The sequence below is a fragment of the Oryza sativa genome, chromosome 3, assembly GCF_034140825.1.
Source record: "Oryza sativa Japonica Group chromosome 3, ASM3414082v1".
Classification (NCBI taxonomy): domain Eukaryota; kingdom Viridiplantae; phylum Streptophyta; class Magnoliopsida; order Poales; family Poaceae; genus Oryza; species Oryza sativa.
In genome coordinates, this window is record NC_089037.1 from 3,675,051 (window position 1) to 3,696,394 (window position 21,344).

Here is a 21,344-nt window from a genome sequence, read left to right on the forward strand (position 1 = left end):
TAAAATTTTTAAATAAGACGAGTTTTTTTATATTTACATAAAATTTTTAAATAAGACGAGTGGTCAAACAGCACCAATAAAATATTAAAATCACTTATATCAGGGCAAAACAATTTTCCAAGCTTCAACAGAAGAAGCCAGTCATTCAGGGTGGTAGCCCTTGCTGTAGTGCAGTACACGGGTCTGAACACGCCGTGGACTGTGCGTGTGTCTCATGTGCCCGAGAGTCCACACGAGTCTTGAGAACCTTGACGTCTCGAGCTCGAGCCGTACTGACCTGAAGTCCTGAACACGCCGCAAGATTCGAAGCCAAACCAACCCAAGCTCCCAGGAGAGGAGAGCATCTCCTGCATCTGCGGCCTCCCCCATCCCACTGCTGCTGCTGCTGGTTTGAAACCAAGGCGACCTCCTCCTGTAGTAGCGAGGAGGAGAGGAGAGGAGGGAGAGGCGGGTTCTTGGCTCCTGGGGGGCCGAATCGCGGGGGTTCTTGCCTGCCCGGATCGATCCGGCAATGGATGCGGCTGCCGGAGGCGCGCCGCCGCGGCCCGCGGCCGGAATCCGCGTCCGGGTGCCACTGGTGAGTTCCGTCCCCCTAATCTTCTCTCTGGCCCTAGAGGAGCGTCGCTTCTTGTTTTGAGGCCGCAGGTCGCGTGAATTTAGCTCCGGGGTAGTGTTCTTGGCCCAAAGGCGTCAACCTTTGGCTGCCAAGTGCTGAATCTAAGGGTTTTCCTGTTCATGCCCTGGCGTATTTGTGGGTTTTTGATATGGACGAGGGCTCGATCTGCGTTCTTAGGGCTTGGTATTGGAGTATAGGTTCCAATTATCTGTGAATGCGTGGTAGTTATTTTTGGTGAAGTAATCTTTGCTGTGCTGATGCCACTTCGTGAGTTTTTGCTGGTCAAAATACTGCTAGATGGACAATTTGTATCAGTATGGGATCACCAAATTTGTTCGTCCCTTCTTTTGTCCCCATTTAAAAGCTAGCATATAATATTTTTTTTCTCATCATAGTCATTTTTTAGGGATGAATTAAGGAGGAAGTAGCACTAGCAAATCATCCTATTCCTAGCTCCATGTGTCACACATGAGCTACACAAGCGTCTGATCCATTGCTAGACATTCTTTTTGGGAATACGCAAGGAGCGCATTTTTGTATCAAGAGAAATAAAGAGTTATTTACAAACATTGCTAGACATTCTGTGCAATGTATGTGAATTTGTAAGGTTTGCTTACTAGTTATAACGACCAAGCCAATCATGTACATATGAACTGCTGAGCATGACGAACACTACTCTAGCATAGCTAGTAACTCTAATATAATGATGCTAGTATGAGATTAGCATCCATAATAGTTGAACCAGGAAATGGTCATGTAAATATAATGGCCAGACTAGGTAGGATATCCTGGGTCTCTTACACTGTTATACATTTGGTATGCCAGCCGTGCTGATGTTTGTAACGTTTGATGGATGCAATATCAATTTTAGGAACCTTTAGACTGTACATCAGATTTGTCTCTCTTTGTCTCTTACAAATTGACAGAGAAGCACATAGCAAACATACATTAAAAGTGCTACTAAAATTCTCTGTCTCTTTGTTGAACTAATTATCGCCAAAGAAGGCTGGCATATGCAATAAGAAGTAAAATTCAGTACATTATTCTGCTTCAATAAAAGCAGGGTCCTTTGACCATTAGTCTAAGAAAAATTTCAGTACATTAAAAAGCCCAAGCGTTTCACAAATCATTAAATGAAATGCCAAACAAATCAAGACTTGCCCCCTTCTCTCCCCCAAAAGAAAACCTCTACAAGACCAAACCATGTGCGCGCTGGATGGGGTTTACCGGTTTGATATAAAATCATTATTCTCCTGCTTTTATTGAGGCTTTTTTATAGAGAGAGTTTCTCGGCGATTTTCTTTGTGAGATGGGTTCAGCACAAAGAGAGTGTGTGAATCCATTCGCCAGTGTAACTCGTGTGCTTCGATCTCTGGTGAGTCACATGACTTCGATCGTGTGCTTTAATAAAAACAGTGGTTGAGGGTGTCATGTGTTTGGGGTTAGAGTCAGGGGTTATTCCACTATTGGTCTGAAGTTGTTTTTTTTTTAATGAATGGTATGATTTTCCACTGGATCTAGGAGGATTTACCTTACCATTTGGGGAGGGATTACCCCTACCTGGTGTTATCACAGTTACTGTGGTAATGTCATGGTTACCGCAAAAACCGAGAGGTTTTAAAAACCAAGAGGATTATTGTGCGAGGTAACCGTTGTAACCGAGCAGTAGCCGCACTGCCGCACGATATTGCAAACCTGATTCATTCCTACTAAAAGTTGTTTTTTTTTTAAAAAAATATTGGTGATTTGTTTGTGGATCTAGATCTGTAGGGTTTTAGGAACTTAAGGTTACTTTCTTTAGTTTTGGTTTAAGTTAAAGATGGAGATAATTGCTATCCTAAACCATCCTTTCTTGTGAACTCATTTGTTGGGCTTTTCATTGTCACTTTTATCAATCTTATAGATGTCATCTAGGTGCTCTTCCTCGGTTAGAAACAAAGCCTTTTTACAAGAATAATTTTACATGGGAATTTCATTTGGGCACTAAAAATTTAGAGAACTTTCTCTCTCCTCTGCATGATAAAGTAATATATGTGGATCCATTTGATGCATTTAAATATGTTAGCAGAGCAGCTTAGCAATATCAATGCATGATTTTTCTATATTTTATCAATTGATACTAGTATATGACAGGCCAAACCTACCAAGGTGGTAGCTGTAGGGGTGTAAGTGGGTCAGCCGCGAACCCACTTATAGGTCAAAATAAGTGGGTTTCGCTGGTTGCCACTTACACCCCTAGGTAGCTGCAAGTGCTCATGTCACACTTAAAAATGGCTTATACAAGGAGTTTAATGGAGAAAGGATAAACCAAAGCCTGTACCTTTAACATCTAGTCCTTGTATCCATAAGTTAGCAAAAGACATTCTCCAATTCCGTTCCTATACAGTAGAGCGATCATAGTGAATAGTGACGATGATGAGCCTGCTATCCCACCATCACCTCCAGAGTTGGTGGGATCTTATGCGAGTGAACAAATAGATCACTTATGCACATGGTTTGGCTATTTGTGGATTGATGCTCGGTTGCAAGTTATATATATTCCCCCCTGATTAATATACATATAATTTTCGAGTTTAGAAACTTACGGTATACTTTTGTGGAATCTGTTGCTAACGCATGGGTATTTTGCTAGATATATAAGAAAGATAAACATCATGCAATGCAATCGTCACACTATTTTGCTAGTGCCTGGACAGAAAGATACGTTTGTGTCTTTAGGAGAGTTACTTCTTGTGGTTTTGTTTCACTTATGCTGTTCCACATTCAGGTTAGTATAAGCATATCCTAACTTCATTTACCAATGCATTTGCAGGTAGAGTCTGTGTCTTGTTACTGTGGTTTTGTTTCACTTATGCTGTTCCACATTCAGGTTAGTATAAGCATATCCTAACTTCATTTACCAATGCATTTGCAGGTAGAGTCTGTGTCTTGTTACTGCAGGGTAGATGGAGGTCTTAAAACTGTTGTGAGTGCTAGGAAGTTTGTCCCTGGTGCAAAGCTGTGCATGCAACCTGACATTAAACCAAACAAGCGCAAGTCAAGGAGCTCACACAAAGAGAGGTGCCGAACTCAGGCACCACTTCTACCTGGCCTTCCTGACGACCTAGCTATTACCTGCCTCATGCGGGTCCCTCGACTTGAGCACACAAATCTTCGGTTAGTCTGTAAACGGTGGAACCGACTGTTATCTGGGAACTATTATTATTCCTTGCGTAAGAAACTTGGCATGGCAGAAGAATGGGTTTTTGTCTTCAAAAGGGACCGTGATCGGAAGATTTCTTGGCATGCCTTTGACCCAGTTCACCAGGTGTGGAAGTCACTCCCTCCAGTTCCAGCAGAGTATTCAGAGGCCGTGGGCTTTGGCTGTGCTGTTCTTAGTGGCTGCTATCTGTACCTGTTTGGTGGCAAAGACCCAGTCCGAGGGTCTATGAGGCGTGTTGTATTTTACAATGCTCGGATAAACAAGTGGCTCCGAGCCCCAGATATGCTACAAAAGCGTCACTGCTTTGGTTCCTGTGTCATAAACAACCGCCTCTATGTTGCTGGTGGGGAGTGTGAAGGGATACAAAGAACTCTAAGATCTGCTGAATTTTACGACCCAAACAGGAATAGATGGTCTTACATCAGTGAAATGAGCACGGGAATGGTACCTTTTATTGGAGTTGTATATGATGGCAAATGGTTCCTGAAAGGGCTTGATTCTCATCGTCAGGTTGTGAGTGAGGTCTATATGCCAACATCCAACGTATGGTCAGTCACTGCTGATGAAATGGTTACGGGCTGGCGGAATCCAAGCATTTGCTTTAATGGACGTCTTTATTCAGCAGAATGCCGGGACGGATGCAAGCTTAGAGTCTATGATAGGGACACACGATCGTGGACCAGATTCATGGACAGCAGGCGCCATCTGGGCAATTCACGAGCTTTTGAAGCTGCAGCTCTGGTCTCCCTAAATGGAAAGATCTGCATTATCCGCAACAATATGAGCATCACTCTTGTCGATGTCTCAAACACACCAACAGTTATCGAGATTAACAATGCTCACATGTGGGATGTTTTTGCTCGGAAGGGCCAGCACAGGTCTTTCATAGCAAACTTGTGGTTCACCATTGCGGGTCGTAATTTCAAGACTCACATTATCCATTGCCAAGTGCTCCAAGTTTGAGCATGGCTCCATGTGAAGTTGGAAACTGGGAACATTCTCAAATTTTGAAAGGGCCGATCAATCGGAAGCTGAAATGGGTGCCAGAACTCCAGCAAAGAGATGGTCTGTTGCCTGAATGAACATCTAGCGATCTCGTTCCTACTCAATCTCTCCGGTACCGGAAAAATCTCATGCTGGCTGCTGGATGCAGCCATGCAGGAGAGGAAGTGGGAGCTTCGGTTGTCTATAAACCAAGGTGAAATTTTTTGGGGTGTGAGAGTAAGAAATATTCCATAGCATCGGTGGTTTGTCCAGTGGTATTCATGATTTCAGTGTGCTGATGCTTCCTGGTTTGGGGTTGAGCTGATACTGCTGATGATACGGCAGTAATGGTTGCATTGGCGGCTGTCATGTTCTACATTTTCGGATAGGAAGGTGGTCCACCTTCATCCTAATCATCATGTCTATCTTTCTTTCGGCTTATTAGGCATGTCAAACTGTGTTGTATGATCGTATCAGCCGACTAGAGTAACAAATGAATAAATGTTTTGTTCAACTGTTTATGCTTTATAAAATCCTTGCCTGTTTGTTATGCACCAGAACAGTTTTGGAATCTGGTTGGTGGATTTAAGGATGTTATGTCTGAAGAAGATTTCATAGGCATGTATCAAATACTCCCTTTGCTTTCTTTAATATTTAACACCATTAACTTTTCGATATACATTTGAGTAAAGTTATGTAGTTATCATTTATTTTATTGTGACTTATTTTGTTGTTAAAGTTATTTTAAACATGACTTATTATATATATATATATATATATATATATATATTTGCACAAAATTTAATAAGATAAATTATTAAATATATATTTAAAAGTCAACTGCGCTAAATATTAAAAATAAATGAGGAAGTATGTCCTTTGAACTCTGTTGCTGTGGGCGAATCTCATCATTTTTCTTTATTTGAGCATTGTGATGCACTGATGCAGAAGCCGTTATAGGTACTATCAAATGCACTAGTGGCTAACAAATGCATGAAAGCTACAGAGAATTGCTGATAAACATCAGCCCAGGAAAGATAGTACAGATAATATCATCACATCCAGCACATGGCAAATTATGGAGAAATCGATTGGCCGTTTGAAGATCATTTTCAGGAGATGACGTCAATGATGATATTTTCATTTTCATTGTCACGCTGATCCTCTCTGCTCGCATGCAAGTCAAAGCCAGGGAAAGAACTGCACAAGTCAGTGGCTGCTAACCCAGTATGATGCCCTTCATTGTCAAACTCTCAAGAACATACTATGGGCGGCTAATGAGTGTCAGCAGGTTAGAACACTGACCCTATCTGGTTAGAGAGGCCCTTAATTGGATCCATCTGAGAAGGAAGAAAACTTGGATGCTTGTCGCTACCCAACTTGTTCCATGTGTTTGACAACTTGGCATATTTTTTTTTCTCTGCTGGATGAACATTGATTTCGGCTGGCGATATTTGTGATTCCTGATAAAATCCTCTGCGTGATTGCTGCAAAATCACATGCCTGATAATTGATTCTGCATTAGGTATTTAGGTAGACTGTTTTCGCAGTAATGAAATGACATTAGCTACCTAGTTTAGCTAGTAACTAACTCTTTTTAATAATACAATTTATTTTGGACTTTACTTCAGAGAAGCTTTACCCAATTATTACAAAGTTTACGGGATAAATAACCATGAATTATAAAATTAGCTTAACTGAAAAAAATTATTACTAAAAATACTACCCTAAGGACAGTGGTCTCTATTTAAGATTGATCAGAGTATACAATACGTCATTACCGTTGTTTTTACCAACGATTTGACTTATAAGTAGTAGTATTATTAAGTTCAGATAATATTACATCACACGAAAGCTACTCTACTGGCGAAGAAGGAAATAATGCATAGCACTCCCTTTCGCCGGTCTGATTAGCTTTACCAAGACCTGACAAATCACGATTTTCCGAGAAGATTATGACAAGGGGCCTTATGATAATTAATCTATATTTAGTACGTTTGGAATTCAAGGCAGGCTGCTTATTTCCTGCTTTCTCGGATGACCAAGCCCTCCATGACTTTTGAGAGACAAATTTGACCTTTTGACAAAATGATTTGCTCTTGAATTCACATTATTTCTTTTGACTCAGAAACAGCGAGACACAGCTTCAGCTTCTCTGTTGCCTGAAACAAAGAACCAGAGGCGAAAAGCTGATATGAAATGAGCAATAGCATGCAACTTTTGATTAGATGATGTGCAGGGAGAGCTCATGACAAGGTGGTGACACAAGTGGCCATATTATTTTTGGCAAGTTAACAATATTGTTAAAATTTTGATAGGATTTCTTATGTATTTACCAAAGTTTGACAACAAATTAAATGTATGCATTTTTTGATAAATTATTCGAACTAATTCATCCACAATCTTAAGGCCACGTTCATGGCGTCCTTTATTATGGTTAGAGAACCCAGCAAAGGAATAGCATTTCTCCATGCGAGGATTGTGCTTACCCAACATGCTAGTATTTATTGTCGAGAAAAATATCATAATATAAGGGGATATCCATATTTTAGAACATGATACACATCTTGTGTTTGTGGGTTCAAGAATGGTGATCCAATCGCATCTTCTTAGTACGGCAACCTTGTTACAACTTCACTCCAGTTGAAAATCTAACCATAGCCACAAGTCATATACAACATCAATTTTTTTTAAAAAAAACTTGGCCAGTGTGGGAAACACATGCCGACTAGGGGGAAATTCGCTCCCCAAGGATTTGAACTCACGACACGAGGTGCTACTAAGATCACTGCAGGTACTAGGTTATGGGCCACTTCACATGTACAACGTCAATTAATAGTTAACTTTTAGTGTCGTTAATCAGGTAAATTTGCTGAAATATAAGAGAGAGGGGAAATGTTGAAATAGAAGAGGGAGGGGAAATGTTGAAATAGCATAGATAGGGGAAATGAGAGAGAAATGTTGATGTTAAGCTTAACAACAACTTTTCGGGCATGTACGGTTCATTGTTACAGTTTATCATGCCACATGTTAAACATGCCATTAGGTAGGAGTAGATGTTTAGTAAGTTGCTATAACTATGATAAATCACGCTTGGCTAACTCATTGTCCCATATTGCCATATGTCATGGGTTTGTTTTTTGGCACTGGTCTTTGACAAGTTTTCAACTAAACAAACCTTAAATCTACTACTACTTAAAAAAAAAAATAAGAGGTGCTTCCATCGTCCGTCAAAAAAACCGGGTGAAAAAAAACCGGGCGAAAAAAACCAGTTTGTCCGATCCAAAAAAAACCGGTAAAGAAATTTCCGTTTTTAATTATAAAAAAATTACCCACAAAAATAGTTTCTGTCCGATTCCAAATAAAAAAAATTCCGAGCGACAAAAGAGTTTCCATCTTCCTACAAAAGGAAAGAATAGTGCGAAAAAAAAAGTTTCTATCCGAAGGGAAACACGCGTGAATAAATACCTAATTAAAAATAAATATCTATCTCTAAAAAACCTTCTGTCGTAAAAAAAGAAAAAAAAGGACCGACTCCCGTAGAGAAAAAAAAAAGTCCGACTCGTGAAAAAGAGGTTTTCTCGTCCGTAATAAAAAAAAAGAAAAAAAAACATCTAACTCAAACTCCGTAAAAAGAAAAGGAGGAAAAAACGACCCGACCAAACTTAAAGTCGCCCCTTGTTATCCGTATATATCTCTTTAACTCTAATCTAATCTATCAATCTAATCTAACTTTTTAGAAAGAGAAGTTTCCATCATCCGTTAAAAAGGAAAAAAATGCGCAAGAAAAAAATAATTTCCAAAAAAATGCGCGGGAAAAATACGGTTTCCTTCGTCTGAAAAAAACAAAAAAAATGCTATTAAAAACTATCAGAAAGAAATACACCATTTCTAAAAAAATGGTTTCAAAAAACCACACAAGAAAAAAAAACTGTTTATAAAAAAAAGCCGCTCTGAAAAAACTAACCGATGAAACACTGTTTATAAAATAACAGATCCAAAAAAAACAAACGGACTCAACACGCGAAAAAAACCGATGTTTCAAAATAAGGTTCGAGAAAACCGTCCGACTTAATGCGAGAAAAAAACCATCATTTCGAAAAAAAAAATAGAGGAAACCATCCAACTCAATGCGAGAAAAAAAACCGCCGTTTATAAAAAGAACCGCTCCGAGAAACCGTCCGACTCAAAGCGAGATAAAATTGATGGACGCTTGGGTCGGATAAGATCCATCGATATTTTTCCATCTCCTACACATCATTTGTTTCCTCATCTAATCCCTGCACTTTTTGTATGCAATTATCATTATCAGACTTTTTTTAATAACATATTATATGAAAATAGTATTAAAAATAAACATATTTTTAATTGTTATTTAGAGAAGAGTGCACGGTGACTATTTTGTGTAGACTTGATCCTGAGTGTAGGATTTGATTAACCTATTATTGGTTGCAAGAATAATATTGAAAGAATATTTTTTTATTATATGTATATTGTTATATGAATAATCCAATTATTTTAGTTAAAGCAAGCATTGGTAAAAAGATTGCCATCATCGAGTTTGGGTCATTACATAAAGATGCTCTAATTTTCTAATTGTGTTAGCTACAACGATCCATAGAAACATTATCATTGATATGGGTACGCTTGAAAAATGTCTATTGTCATTGGATTATTTTTTTTACCCGTTGCAACGCACGGGCATTTTTGCTAGTATTTATAAAAGGAAACTTTGTTGTATGATAATTCGGAAAATAAAAAAGTAGTTAAAAATATATTTTGGTGCATTAATTATTAAATCATCTTTAGTATGCGGTCTGAAGTCTGAAAGCGCGATTTGTTTGCCGTAAAAGAATAGGAAACTAACGAAAAGGACGCAAAAATCACCCAATTCCACTTTTCAATTTTGCGGACTTGGCGTTTTCCTTCTTCGTCTTTCCTTGTCCTGTAGCGCCGCCTCTATCATGCCCTAGCCTACCTCCACCACCACCATCACCACCGTCTCGCTCGCGGTCTCGTCCCCTATATATACCTCGCCGCCGGATCCGCCTCGCCTCGTCCCGCGCTCTCTCCTCCCCTCCTCGACGAACAGCAAGCGCGCGCGCTCTCATCTCGGTACGCGTGCGAAATTCGCGAATGAGATTCTGAAATTCCCTCCCGATTCTCGCATTCCTTTTGCTGCTGTTGCCGCCGGCGTCGCCGTGCCGCGGGTTCATATGCATTGCCGTTTTTCTTGGGGGGATTTTACGACGGCGGCCGCGGCGCGGCAACGTGTAGCCCTAGCGCGGCTAGCGCGGGCGCAGGACGGCGGCGAGTTGAGCGGAGGGGACGCGGCTGCACGCGCGGCGCGGGGCGGCACGCGTCGCTCGCGTGCGGTGATCCCGCGCGCGCGCGGCGGCGCCGGCTGGCGTGAACGCAAGCTTACGCATGATCGCCATCAAATAAAAGTCGCTTTTTCCTTTTTGTCATGCATCTCATGAGGCGTGGAATTATTCCCTGTCTGTTGCTAATGTGTGCAATCACCTCTGCATATTCAGAGATCGTAGCTGAAGATTACACATTGGGAAACTGGTGTACTGCCTGCCTCTGCGATCGATCGATCGATCGATCGCCATGGCTGACGCGAAGGGCGACGAGGTGTTGGCGGAGGGACAGATGCCTCTGGGACGGTGGCCGATCCTGTCCTACGGTGTCGGCCACATGCTGAATGACATCACGTCTGCCTGCTGGTTCACTTACCTGCTCCTCTTCTTGCAAGAAATCGGGCTTGCTCCAAGGTAATCATTGCTAATTAATTAATTAAACCCACGTAGACAACAGCTCACAATCACACTAGTGGTCTGTGTGGAATTTCGATTTGTCTGAAGCAAAGTAATGTTGCTGCAGCAGCTCAGTTTATTAATCATGGCTTGTGTTCAATTTCTTGCAGGGATGCAGCTATTGTGATGCTTTCTGGCCAGGTTGCAGATGGCCTAATGACGATTCTTGCAGGCGAGATGGTACTAAATAAATTGAGAAACCGTTTGCTATTGCTGAATGCGCGCTGATTAGCAAAATACAGTAACTGATCTGTGAGCAATGTATGTGGTATCTGATCAGATCGACCGATTTGGGCACTTCAAGCTGTGGCACATCGGAGGATCAATCCTAGTCGGCATCTCCTTCTCCTCTGTCTTCGGTGGATGTCTTCTCTGCACCGTCCTGGGGACCGATTCCTACCTTGTGAGAACCATTGGTTACAGCTTCTTCGCTGCCGTCTTCAACATCGGCTGGGCGGCCACACAAGTTTCACACATGTAAATTTGATCACTTGAACTTTGACAGAAGCTTCTATCTAATTTGCAATATGTTTGGGCTCTGGCTTGGCATAGTGACATGGTTTTCTTCCTCTCAGGTCAATGGTGAACTGCATGACACTGAATTCCACAAGCCGGGTAGCCTTAGCAAGCTGCAGAAATGCGTTCACTATGGTAAGTACTACAGTTTTAGCATGGAAACATATTATTACTAGAATACTCTTTTTTTACTTAAGGTATCTCCGGGAAATTTCTTCCACTGAACTCTTGTTATTATAATAACCTTTTGCACATGACAAAGTGCATTGTTTCTATACCAAAGATGGTAGTATTCTTTTACTGCCATCTTTTATCTGATTGAAGGTGGCCTGATATGTGCTTCAAAAATAATTCCTACTTGTTTAGTCTCCTGTGTCTTGTACCACTGCAATCATTGTTCTCATGAGGAAGATGCTCACCAGTCACTACAAATGGAAAATGCAGGTGGCAAATCTTGGTTTATATGCGATAGCTTTGGTTGTATTTGCTTTAGTGAGCGCGAAGGCATGCTCAGACATTGTTCTTCAGGTGACTGCCTAACCTCGTCAGTTGTTAGATTTGGGTTTCTTGGTCAGTAAAAGATACTCCCTCCATTTTTTAATAGATGACGCCGTTGACTTTTTCTCACATGTTTGACCATTCGTCTTATTCAAAAAATTTACGTAATTATAATTTATTTTGTTATGAGTTCTTTTATCACTCATAGTACTTTAAGTGTAATTTATATCTTATACATTTGCATAAAATTTTTGAATAAGACGAATGGTCAAACATGTGAGAAAAAGTCAACGGCGTCATCTATTAAAAAATGGAGGTAGTATGATTTTACAGACCAGAGACTTACCTCCATGTACAATAGTATACTTGTTACTAAGTTGTTCGTATATTTATCTGCAGTACCGTTGGATAGCGTACGTTTCAATTTTTGTGGGATGCTGCTTCCTAGTGGTGTTCTATGCTGGAACAAAGGAGCCGACGTATGTTTTTCTTTTTTCAGCGTAGAATAATGCATTAGACTTTTTTTTGGGCCGTGAAGGGTGTTTTCTGAAAGGGAGTGAATTTGGTTTTGCAGTTTGCAGTCGGGATCTGACTGCAAGAAATCGGCTAGGATTTCCTGGGGCTACTGGTTCAAGAAGGCCTTGTACTACCAAGTCGCTCTGTTGTATATGCTTGCAAGATTGATCACAAATGTCTCTCAGGTTGACATCGTCCCCACTCAGAATAGAAAATATTCTTAATTACTACTAGCAACATGAAAATGCACATTGCATACTCTACCATATCTGTTCCACTGTGACACTGATTGCCAAATACGCATTTCGCTCCCTAAGTTTTCTCTCAAGTCTGAACATTAGTCTAAAAGAATTTTTTTTTCAGTCTCTCATCGCGTTCTACGTCACTAGAGACTTGAAGATGAATGAGTACTCCAAAGCGATTGTGAGTTTTCAAACCTTTTTGGTTAACCTCTGTCCTTAGAAGATACCAATCATCTAATTCTCTAATTTTTGACCTGCATATATGCAGATACCAGCCATCATATTTTGCTGCAGCTTCCTCGTCTCTGTTGTTCTCCAGGTCTACTCCTGTCAGTTAACCCACTTATACTAGAACTAGAATATAACAAGTTAAGTTTTTTCTCACGTATTTTGCAAGTAAAATGCAGGAGATAAAGTGGAACAGCCGCCGCCTGAAGTCGCTCCTCACCATCGGAGCAATACTCTGGGTGATCGCTGGAGCCGCCGTCTTCGTCCTCCCGAGTCAGATGCACAACCTTATGTACCCTCTCGCTATGGTCATCGGAGCTGCAAACGCCCTCGTCATGGTAAAGAACAACAAGAACTGCACTTCTCATTTAGAGAACAAGAACTGCAATTGTCATTTTTGCGTGATGGGACGAATGATCTTCGAGTTCTGCTTATGCTCATGTGTGCTGATTTCCTGATCAGGTGACCACAATTGGGCTAGAGAGCGCGCTGGTAGGAGACGACTTGAACGGCTGCGCCTTCGTCTACGGCTCGCTCAGCTTCCTGGACAAGATGTCGTGTGGAATCGCCTTGTTTGTTCTAGAATCATACGAAGGTATCCGCTGTAAAAATGGCATATTTCAGCGCATTAACCACCTAAATTCAGGATGCTTTGGTTTGTGGATACAATTGATGATCACTCATTGAAATTATGTTTCTCTCTTATTGCAGATTCGATTAGCTGCGGCGAGACGAGGGGGCTGTACACGGTGAGCAGGTTTGGGACAGGTCTGATCCCCTCGTGCTTTGCAGTCTTCGCGCTGCTGGTCACCTCAACCCTGAAGCTCCAGGACACCAACCCGAGAGCTGCCGCCGCTGCACTGGAAGCTCCACTCCTCGTCTGAAGCACGCCTCCGAGTGTGCTTCTCTTAAACTACAGGACACCAGAAAAATCGACTGTATGTATCACTGTATGTATCACGGGAAGAAGAAGAAGAACATACATAAGATGAAATTGCATTGCAGAACCCTCTTCAGTTCGGTCTGAAGAGGTAAGCTGCAGTCTGAAGAGGTAAGCTGCAGCGTGATAGTGTCTAGTAAGATTCAGAATTCTGGCCCGAATCTTAAACCTTCGATGCTTGTAGGCAGTTAGAAATGATCTAATCAGCTCTGTTACTGCTTCTTTTCAATTAGATTTGAAAAGGTCCAATGCTTGTAGCAATCTGTACCAGTGTTGTATCAAAGATTCAGTTTCGAGTGAGGTTTCCGTGGAAAACAGCAAAAGATTCAGTTTTGAGTGAAGTTTCAGTGGGAAAAACACAGTAACTTGTTTCAAACAAGTTCTCTACAGAATACAAACAAGTTCTCTACAGAAAGATCACATTATTGTACAAAATGCAACAGCATACAGAAAACGGCATCGTGTGGAGAGCTACAGCAAACACACTGAAAAACATCACTGAAAAGTGCTATGTTGACATGGGCTAATCGGTGTCCGTACGCCGGCGGCTAGCTCAGAGCTCGTCGACCGTGCGGGGCTTTTGCTTGCCGTCGACGTGGCGGTGGTGATGCTTCTTCTCCTTGCCGTGATCGGCGGCGTCGTCGGCGCCGGTGACGCGCTCCTTCACCTCCTCCACCTTCTCCTTCGCCTTCTCCTTCACCTTCTCGTACCCCTCGTTCGCCTTCTCCCTCGCCGCCTCCGCCGTCTCCCACGCGGCGTCCTTCGCCGCCTCCGCCTTCTCCCACGCCGCGTCCTTCGCCGCGCCGGCCTTCCCCTTCGCCGCCTCCTTGGACTGCCTCGCCTTCTCGCCGGCCGCCTCCGCCTTCTCCCGCGCCGCGTCCTTCGCCGCCCCGGCCTTCTCCGCCGCGGCGTCCTTCGCCGAGCTTGTCTTCTCCCACGCCGCGTCCTTCGCCGACCCGGCCTTCTCCGCCGCGGCGTCCTTCGCCGAGCTGGTCCTCTCCCACGCGCTGTCCTTCGCCGCCCCGGCCTTCTCCGCGGCGGCGTCGGTGGATTGCCGGAGCGTCTCCTGCGCCTTGCCGGCCTTGTCCCTGGCGGCGTCGGTGGATTGCCGGAGAGTCTCCTGCGCCTTGCCGGCCTTGTCCTTGGCGGCGTCGGTGGATTGCCGGAGAGTCTCCTGCGCCTTGCCGGCCTTGTCCTTGGCGGCGTCGTACCCCTCGCCGGCCTTCTCCTTGGCCGTCTCTTCGACCTTGGCCTTGCCCTGCTTCGACTGCTCGTGCACCTCGGCGCCCCTCTCGCCGGCCGCCTCGGCGGCCTCCTTGGTCTTGTGCTTGGCCTGCTCCGCTCTCCTGGTCGCCTCGCCGGCGGCGCCCTTCGCCGCCTCCTTCGTCTTCTCCTTTGCCTGCTCAGCCTTGCTCGACGCGCCCGACGCCGTCGCCTCCGCCGCCTCCTTCGCGTCCCCGGCCTTCTTGCTCGTCTGCCTCCCTGCCTCTGCACAGTCGCGCGCACACACACACACACACACACACACACCCACATGTTAATTAGCTCCAACACACGATGGCATCAGGCATGGCAAGATGCCGCCGGCGAGCGCGCGCGGCGGCGCGCGGCGAGTTTCGACGTACCGGAGGCGGTGTGCTGGGCGGACTTGGCGGCGTGGCCGGCCTTGCGCGCGGCGTCCTCCTCCTCGTCGACGTCGGCGACGTGGTGCTTCAGCCCGAGCCCCTCGGTGATCTTCTCCTTGGCCCAGCCCGTCCACGACTCGTCCTCCTTGCTCGCCGCGTCCTCCGTGCCAGCCTCCGCCTTCGTCGCCACGGCGGCCGCCGCCACCACAGCAAACAGCAGCAGCAGCAGCGTCACCGCCAGCCTCCTCGACCGCGACACGATCGCCATTGCTCGTGACGTACGTGAACTCCTCCAAACAAGAACAGATAATCGCTTTCGCGTGCTAGAGAATACGAGAAGTCGCGAACCCAACAGTGCGGTGATCACGCTGGGGTTTATGGGGTTTTATGGGGGAGATGGGTGAGGACGCGTGGAGAGGTTGGCGATGGCGAGGCGGGTGGCCGCGCGACGGGTGTCCGTCTCGGGTGGCACGTCGTCCGCCGCGGGCTGGCACGTACGCAGCGCGAGTAGAAGCTTTTTTGGGTTGGGCAACTTGGAATTTGGATGATGAAGAGGGTTCTAGGCGTTTCGGCTCGACCCCTTTGACGTTGCGTGTCGCGGAGGAGGCAGCACGTGTGGTCCGATTTTGGGTCGGCCGGTGTCCGATGGTGTGATGGTTTTGGTTTGGTATCTCCTTTGGTTGCCAACGCACGCAGGGAGATGGTATGGTAGTAGTAAAGAAATGGAGCATGTTGAAGCATGTTTGTCGTCATGGAGCATCGTCAGCACATCACGGCACCAGGCTAGAAAAGTGATTCGTATCACTCGATCGTAAATCGTAATATTAGATATCTTAATCTTAATTATTTTAATATTTTATTTGTTTTATATTATAAATCGCTTTGAATTTTCTTAAGTTCAACTTCTTCAAGTATGATTAAGTTTATGAAAAAATTTAGTAATATCTACAACACAAAATTAGTTTCGTTCAAACTAACATTTAATATTTAATCTTTTTTATAATATGTTTGTTTTGTGTCAAAAATATTGCTAAATTTTCTATAAATTTGAGTAAATTTAACATAAGTTTGATTAGGAAAAATATTCAAAATGACTTATAATATGAAAAAGAGAGTAGTTGATATCTTGACTTCCTAGTTCCTAACTATCGAAATAATTGGGGTTAAGATTTTCGGTATTGATATGGAAGTAGTTCAAGTGAACTTATTCCGCTGGGCTAGGGGGAAGTAGGACGGCCCGGTTCGTTCAGTCCGTATCAGCCCAGATTCCATTGTGGGGCCGAAGTTGTACATTTTATGATGGGCCGTGCCCCCTGATAAGTTGGGCCAAATTCTAACTAGCCCATTTCTCCTCCAACAAAAAAAGCTGGTCCAAAACGTGACACGGCGCGAGGCCGACCGACCGAACCTGACTGCGAAGCGTGCCGAACTCAGCTACTCCTATTACCCACCGCGGTAGAAAGATCTGCCACGAGTTGCCGTGTCCACGTTCCACTCTTCTCTTCTCCCGATTTTACTCCCAACTTTTTTTTTCCTCTCTCTCTCTCTCTCGATTTTCTCATCTCCACTGCTCCACGCTTCCAGGGAAGAACGTAGAAATGGCAGCTTGCTTGCCATCCCTCTCACCGCCGCCGCATCAGGCGCCGGTGCCGGCGGCGACGACCGCGCTGGCGGGGAACCTGACCTCGTCCCTCCTCTCCCTGCCCCCGCCGCTGCCCCGCCTCGCCGTCTCGCACCGCAGGGCGGTGGTCGCCGCGGCCTCGTCCCGGCCCCCGCCCCCGCCATCGCGGGAGGGGGGTGATGGTGGTGGTGAGGAGGAGGAGGAGGTGGAGAGGGCGATGGGGATGGACGGCGGCATCCCTGGCACCTCCGGCGAGTTCCTGCGCCGCGTCTCCTCCCGCGCGTACGGCATGCGGCGCCACCTCATGGAATCGCTCGACTCCCTCGCCTACGATGGTAAGAGTTGTCGGATCCTCACCCTCTTTTCGTGGATCGTATCCGTTCTTGATCGATTATTAAGGAGTAAAAGAAAAAAAATCTTCGATCGATTTAGGGGTTTTAGTTTTTACTAGGGGGTTTACCGAGATCGCTCGATAAACTGCGTTCTCCATACTCTTGAAGTGTCCGAAGATTTCATCTTTATCTGTTTGATTTGGCATCAGCACCAACGACGTGAGGCTTGTACGTGCACGCGTACATACCGTATTTCGTGATATACGTGTGATTCGAGGTTTGCCTAGTTAAGACTTAAGAGCATGCGTGTACGTGACAATTAACAGTAACAATCTCTAGCTGTTTCCACAGTTTTTGGCTCTGCTCAATGTATCGAGATTTGAATGTTGACATGTCATTGTAACAAAGTGCTGAATTGACATGTATGCTGTAGTAAAACATACCATCCTGCATTCAGTAGTATCAGAAACACTGATCCCCACTCCCTAGTTAAGCTTTATATTTTAACACTTTGATTTTTCAATCAAAGATCGGTTAGAAATGGTGTTCAAAAGATTTATGCTTTTAGAAATGCTGTTTTCTTTGTATGCTTTGCTAAACTGTTTTACAAGCATGGCAGTCTGAAATTTTACTAACTGGTGTTTTTCTTCTGGTTCAGTGTTGGAGACAAACCCATGGAGAGAAGACTCCAAACCAGTCTATGTACTGGCTAGAAGAGATAACCATCTATGGACAATGAAAACCCGTAGGAGTCGCAGGTTAGAGTTATTTTGCTGCTGTTGCGCTTACACGTGTAATTTTGCTGTTACTGAACATTCTGAACAAGTCATGTTATCTCTATTTTCTTCAGTGAAGTTGAAAGGGAACTTGGAATGCTCTTAAAGGGAGGGGGTTCAGGAGTTGGGACTAAATCAAAATACTCTGGTTCCAAGTTTAACATGCTTGTTGAAGATATCAGAGAGGGAATACTGGTGAGTAGTTAAAGAGAGGGGTTAAATTTTGTGGATGATTTCTTTGAGAACCGACTAGGTGTCCTGCTTTTCCTCTGGGTTTTCAGTTGTTTACATAGCTACTTGCTTGACATTCTCTTGAATCATATCATCCTTTGTCTCAGGTATTTGAAGACGAGGACGATGCTGCAAAATACTGTGACATTCTACAGGGTGGCGGCCAAGGTTGTGAGGGGATTGCAGAGATAGAGGCATCATCGGTAAGAAATTTGGTGGACATGGGCCTTCATAGTACCAATTTGTGGTTGGCAATTGATCATAGTAGTAGTACTTATGTACCGGGTTACACTCGTTCTTGTCTGCAGGTTTTCAACATCTGCCATAAAATGAAAGCTCTTGCCGTCCTTTTCCGTCGTGGTAGGACCCCTCCATTGCCTCAAAGCCTTGAGCGCGACTTAAGGGCAAGAAAGAGATCATTGGAAGACTAGAGTCTTTCTGATACATAGTATAGAACTTCTAATTGTATATTCGTCTAGCTGTTGAAGCAAAGGCCCTAGGCCCTGTATACTACGTGGTATGTAGATCCACAATAGCACGTGGTACATACATCCACAATAGCCTAAGAGGAAAGGAAGTCAAATCTGACAGAAAACATGTCCAATAGCTCGAGATATTAACAATCTCAGTAAATTGATTATTCTTGCCATTATGTACATTCTAAATGCTTCAGTTTACAATGAATAAATGAGATCTGTTAAGTTATTCTCTCCATCTTTTCTTGAGGCTTGATGAACAATACAATTATGTTGCCATCATGCTGAATTGCTGATGATCAGATGAGCTCCAAACAATTTGGTGTAGTGACTGCCATCTCTATTACTACTGGCAGTGAATGCTTGGAAAAGATCTTCTATTTTTGAAATGAAATGCTTGAAAAAACTTTCAGGGTGTAGTCTTCTTTTCAGTTAGCTTCTCCCTCCTGTACCTCTTGAAATCGGCTGCCAGGCCATTGTCGAAATCCTGCTTCATCTGCAGTGCTAGCTGCCTCAGCACCTGCACCATGATCATCATAAACAATCAAAGACAGAATGTTAAGATTTTGCAAAGCAGTATATATATGTTGACTGTTGTTAAATTATTTAAAGCTTTTCATTACTCTTTGGATAGTTTTTGAACAACCAAAGAAACATCCACTCGAGGGATCAAAATAGCTTTCCAATAAAAAATTCAGATACCCATCAGCTAGGGATAAAAACAGTTCTCCAATAAAAAAAATTCAGCTACCCATCAGCTAGGATGAGTCTTTTGACATGGGTCACTTACATGCGGGCCTTTTGGAAATGTGGGACCCATATACCAGTCACTCAAAATCAGAGGACAGAGTCGTGTAGAGGATCTTTCCAGTTTCCATGATACCATCTCTTTCTGCTTGCACAAAAGCAGCGAAGGTGCTGAAAAATGCTCACCGTCTCGCCGACGCCTCTGATGACGCCCTCCGGCACCAGCGCGAGCACCGGCGGCAGGTTGAAGCCGACGCTCATCTCGACGTGGCCCCTCAGGCTCTTCCTCCCCTCCGGCCGCGGGTACAGCGACCCGCGGACGGTCAGGGCGAGGTGCGACGGCATCGCGTTGCTGTCCAGCCCGTCCAGCTTGTAGTCCGTCTGCTCCCCCGCCATAGCAGCGTTTCAGAGCTTTCAGAGTTCTGAACTTTCTCTGACAGAAAATGCAGGAAGAGAAAAATAAAATGGGCGGCGAATTGTTACCACTTCCATGAGCAGGAGGCTGGTTGCCTTGACGGGGACGTGCGGCGGGTACTCCTTGCCGCCGGATTTGCTTACGAACCGCATCACGATCACCGGCGACGCCGACAGGAACAGGAACTGGATCGGCAGAAGCTGCACGCTCCATTCTTCCTGCAGAAAAAAAAAGAACTCTCTTTTAGCCTCGCAGAAATAGAAAAAGCTGATCATCCTTGCAGAAATGAAGCCATGATCGCCGGAGAGAAATTGTTGCTGACGACGAGACAAAAAAAAGAGAGCAAAGCTTCAACATTTTGCATGCTTTGCAGTTTGCACAAAGTGAAGTTGAGAAAAGGAAATTGGGGAAGAAATGGTGATGTGCAACTGAACTCACATCACTGAGCTTGGTTCTCTTGCGCTTATCAGGGAACACGGCTCCAACAATCCTGGGCCTGTTCTGAAGGTACTCATCGATGGATGCCTGCATCAGGAAATTCCCAGGGAAGAGTCAGATCATCTCAAAGAGTGTTAACTGATCATCTCCCAAATCTTACATGCTACATGCATCAGGCAAGAAACCTACCCCTGGAGTCTCGGTCATGGGGATGTCAGTGTTGAATCTGTAGGAGAAGGTGAACATGTCTCTCGGATTGATCTTCTCCTTCGACTTCGACTTGTTGCCATAGGAAGGAGTCTTGAGAGTACATGTCGTGAGCATCCTCGACGACGGTGAAACACCCAGAGGAAGATCATTTCTTGATCTTGATCTTGATATTTCTCCCACTGATCTGGATGGTGTCACCCTGGTGCAGATGCACTGCATGCTCCTGCTACTACCTGCAACACACTACTTGCACTGTTACATTGCTCTCGTGTATTCAAGTGTAAGTAGCATGCTGTTAGAATATTGTTTCCTTGAAACGGAGGAGAGTTAGGCACCTGGATGGATGGCATGATGAGATGAGCTGACACTTAGCAATGCCATCTTCTTCCCTGTAATGGTATCCTTTCTCTTCTTTTTCTTCAGAGATGGAAGTTGTGAGCTACACTTGTTGGTTGCTGGGCCAATAAGTAAACTCCAACGAGGTGTGCAGAATTTGCAGAGTTGAGTATTCTTGCAAGTAAACGCAAACGGAGTCTGTAGGCCCTACAGGGCGTTTATTTCTTCCGGGGTTTGTTAGGAGTTTCTGAATTTTGTCTTGGTTTTTACGGCATGTGGGGCTTCGACTTTCAACTTCAGTGTTTCATTTCAACTGCGGCCTTCTCTTCTCTGACGAGGTTTGCCGGCTTCAGTATTTCAGGCTTGTAACTCTGAAAACGACCAAAGGGAAAAATAACGAACCGAGGCGAATGAAATTTCAAGATGCCTGCATAAAACTGAAACAGGTCTAAAAATTTGCTCTTTTAAAATTTTTATTTCCCTTTTTTTCTTGGCTGAAGATCATATGTGAACGTGTAAGGTTACGGCCTTTGTTTCATATTATAAGTCTTTTGAATTTTTTTTCTTAGTCAACCT

The 21,344-nt window shown here is 44.2% G+C and overlaps 5 protein-coding genes across 9 annotated transcripts; 3 read left to right on the plus strand and 2 right to left on the minus strand.

The window, feature by feature from the left end:
- The first annotated feature begins 269 nt into the window (after positions 1 to 269).
- On the plus strand, positions 270 to 5,356 carry LOC4331748 (F-box/kelch-repeat protein At1g55270). 3 transcript variants are annotated; one of them, XM_015777790.3, is made up of 3 exons: positions 270 to 577; positions 3,249 to 3,383; positions 3,531 to 5,356. In XM_015777790.3, the coding sequence occupies exons 1-3, from the start codon at positions 512 to 514 to the stop codon at positions 4,779 to 4,781; spliced, it is 1,452 nt and encodes a 483-aa protein (XP_015633276.1). In that variant the 5' UTR covers positions 270 to 511; the 3' UTR covers positions 4,782 to 5,356. The 3 variants fall into 3 exon arrangements, with proteins under 3 accessions (XP_015633276.1, XP_015633278.1, XP_066164513.1); XM_015777792.3 differs by lacking the exon at positions 3,249 to 3,383; XM_066308416.1 differs by lacking the exon at positions 3,249 to 3,383 and having other exon boundaries at positions 433 to 577; positions 3,429 to 5,356.
- A 4,378-nt stretch (positions 5,357 to 9,734) lies between these two features.
- Positions 9,735 to 14,083, plus strand: LOC4331750 (uncharacterized). The gene is made up of 13 exons (XM_015772749.3): positions 9,735 to 9,917; positions 10,340 to 10,579; positions 10,732 to 10,801; positions 10,902 to 11,098; positions 11,197 to 11,272; positions 11,582 to 11,665; positions 12,035 to 12,114; positions 12,210 to 12,336; positions 12,515 to 12,574; positions 12,662 to 12,712; positions 12,801 to 12,959; positions 13,084 to 13,216; positions 13,333 to 14,083. The coding sequence occupies exons 2-13, from the start codon at positions 10,416 to 10,418 to the stop codon at positions 13,503 to 13,505; spliced, it is 1,374 nt and encodes a 457-aa protein (XP_015628235.1). The 5' UTR covers positions 9,735 to 9,917; positions 10,340 to 10,415; the 3' UTR covers positions 13,506 to 14,083.
- Positions 13,910 to 15,544, minus strand: LOC4331751 (late embryogenesis abundant protein, group 3). Its single transcript, XM_015772750.3, has 2 exons — positions 15,187 to 15,544; positions 13,910 to 15,049 (listed from the first exon to the last, which is right to left on the minus strand). The coding sequence occupies exons 1-2, from the start codon at positions 15,452 to 15,454 to the stop codon at positions 14,115 to 14,117; spliced, it is 1,203 nt and encodes a 400-aa protein (XP_015628236.1). The 5' UTR covers positions 15,455 to 15,544; the 3' UTR covers positions 13,910 to 14,114.
- A 1,193-nt stretch (positions 15,545 to 16,737) lies between these two features.
- LOC4331752 (uncharacterized) lies at positions 16,738 to 18,851 on the plus strand. Its single transcript, XM_015772500.3, has 5 exons — positions 16,738 to 17,142; positions 17,798 to 17,897; positions 17,990 to 18,110; positions 18,254 to 18,349; positions 18,455 to 18,851. Exons 1-5 carry the CDS (start codon positions 16,785 to 16,787, stop codon positions 18,575 to 18,577), a joined length of 798 nt encoding a protein of 265 aa, XP_015627986.1. The 5' UTR covers positions 16,738 to 16,784; the 3' UTR covers positions 18,578 to 18,851.
- On the minus strand, positions 18,744 to 20,917 carry LOC4331753 (uncharacterized). 3 transcript variants are annotated; one of them, XM_015772497.3, is made up of 6 exons: positions 20,768 to 20,917; positions 20,412 to 20,665; positions 20,223 to 20,309; positions 19,853 to 20,002; positions 19,556 to 19,750; positions 18,744 to 19,142 (listed from the first exon to the last, which is right to left on the minus strand). In XM_015772497.3, exons 1-6 carry the CDS (start codon positions 20,811 to 20,813, stop codon positions 19,032 to 19,034), a joined length of 843 nt encoding a protein of 280 aa, XP_015627983.1. In that variant the 5' UTR covers positions 20,814 to 20,917; the 3' UTR covers positions 18,744 to 19,031. The 3 variants fall into 3 exon arrangements, with proteins under 3 accessions (XP_015627983.1, XP_015627985.1, XP_066164514.1); XM_015772499.3 differs by having other exon boundaries at positions 20,412 to 20,675; positions 20,768 to 20,899; XM_066308417.1 differs by having other exon boundaries at positions 19,413 to 19,750; positions 20,412 to 20,675; positions 20,768 to 20,847.
- Positions 20,918 to 21,344: the final 427 nt, after the last annotated feature.

Excerpts from the sequence above, each read along its gene's own strand:
- LOC4331752 (XM_015772500.3), top strand. The coding sequence starts at position 16,785 with ATGGCAGCTTGCTTGCCATCCCTCTCACCGCCGCCGCATCAGGCGCCG. Across the intron at positions 17,143-17,797 it reads CGACTCCCTCGCCTACGATG|TGTTGGAGACAAACCCATGG; the intron begins GTAAGAGTTGTC and ends CTTCTGGTTCAG. Across the intron at positions 18,350-18,454 it reads CAGAGATAGAGGCATCATCG|GTTTTCAACATCTGCCATAA; the intron begins GTAAGAAATTTG and ends TCTTGTCTGCAG.
- LOC4331750 (XM_015772749.3), top strand. The coding sequence starts at position 10,416 with ATGGCTGACGCGAAGGGCGACGAGGTGTTGGCGGAGGGACAGATGCCT. Across the intron at positions 12,713-12,800 it reads TCGTCTCTGTTGTTCTCCAG|GAGATAAAGTGGAACAGCCG; the intron begins GTCTACTCCTGT and ends AGTAAAATGCAG. Across the intron at positions 13,217-13,332 it reads TGTTCTAGAATCATACGAAG|ATTCGATTAGCTGCGGCGAG; the intron begins GTATCCGCTGTA and ends CTCTTATTGCAG.
- LOC4331753 (XM_015772497.3), bottom strand. The coding sequence starts at position 20,813 with ATGGCATTGCTAAGTGTCAGCTCATCTCATCATGCCATCCATCCAG. Across the intron at positions 19,751-19,852 it reads GCCTCCTGCTCATGGAAGTG|ACGGACTACAAGCTGGACGG; the intron begins GTAACAATTCGC and ends GCGGGGGAGCAG. Across the intron at positions 19,143-19,555 it reads TCAGAGGCGTCGGCGAGACG|GTGCTGAGGCAGCTAGCACT; the intron begins GTGAGCATTTTT and ends ATCATGGTGCAG.
- LOC4331748 (XM_015777790.3), top strand. The coding sequence starts at position 512 with ATGGATGCGGCTGCCGGAGGCGCGCCGCCGCGGCCCGCGGCCGGAATC. Across the intron at positions 578-3,248 it reads TCCGCGTCCGGGTGCCACTG|ATATATAAGAAAGATAAACA; the intron begins GTGAGTTCCGTC and ends GTATTTTGCTAG. Across the intron at positions 3,384-3,530 it reads TTATGCTGTTCCACATTCAG|GTAGAGTCTGTGTCTTGTTA; the intron begins GTTAGTATAAGC and ends ATGCATTTGCAG.
- LOC4331751 (XM_015772750.3), bottom strand. The coding sequence starts at position 15,454 with ATGGCGATCGTGTCGCGGTCGAGGAGGCTGGCGGTGACGCTGCTGCTG. Across the intron at positions 15,050-15,186 it reads CGCCCAGCACACCGCCTCCG|AGGCAGGGAGGCAGACGAGC; the intron begins GTACGTCGAAAC and ends GCGACTGTGCAG.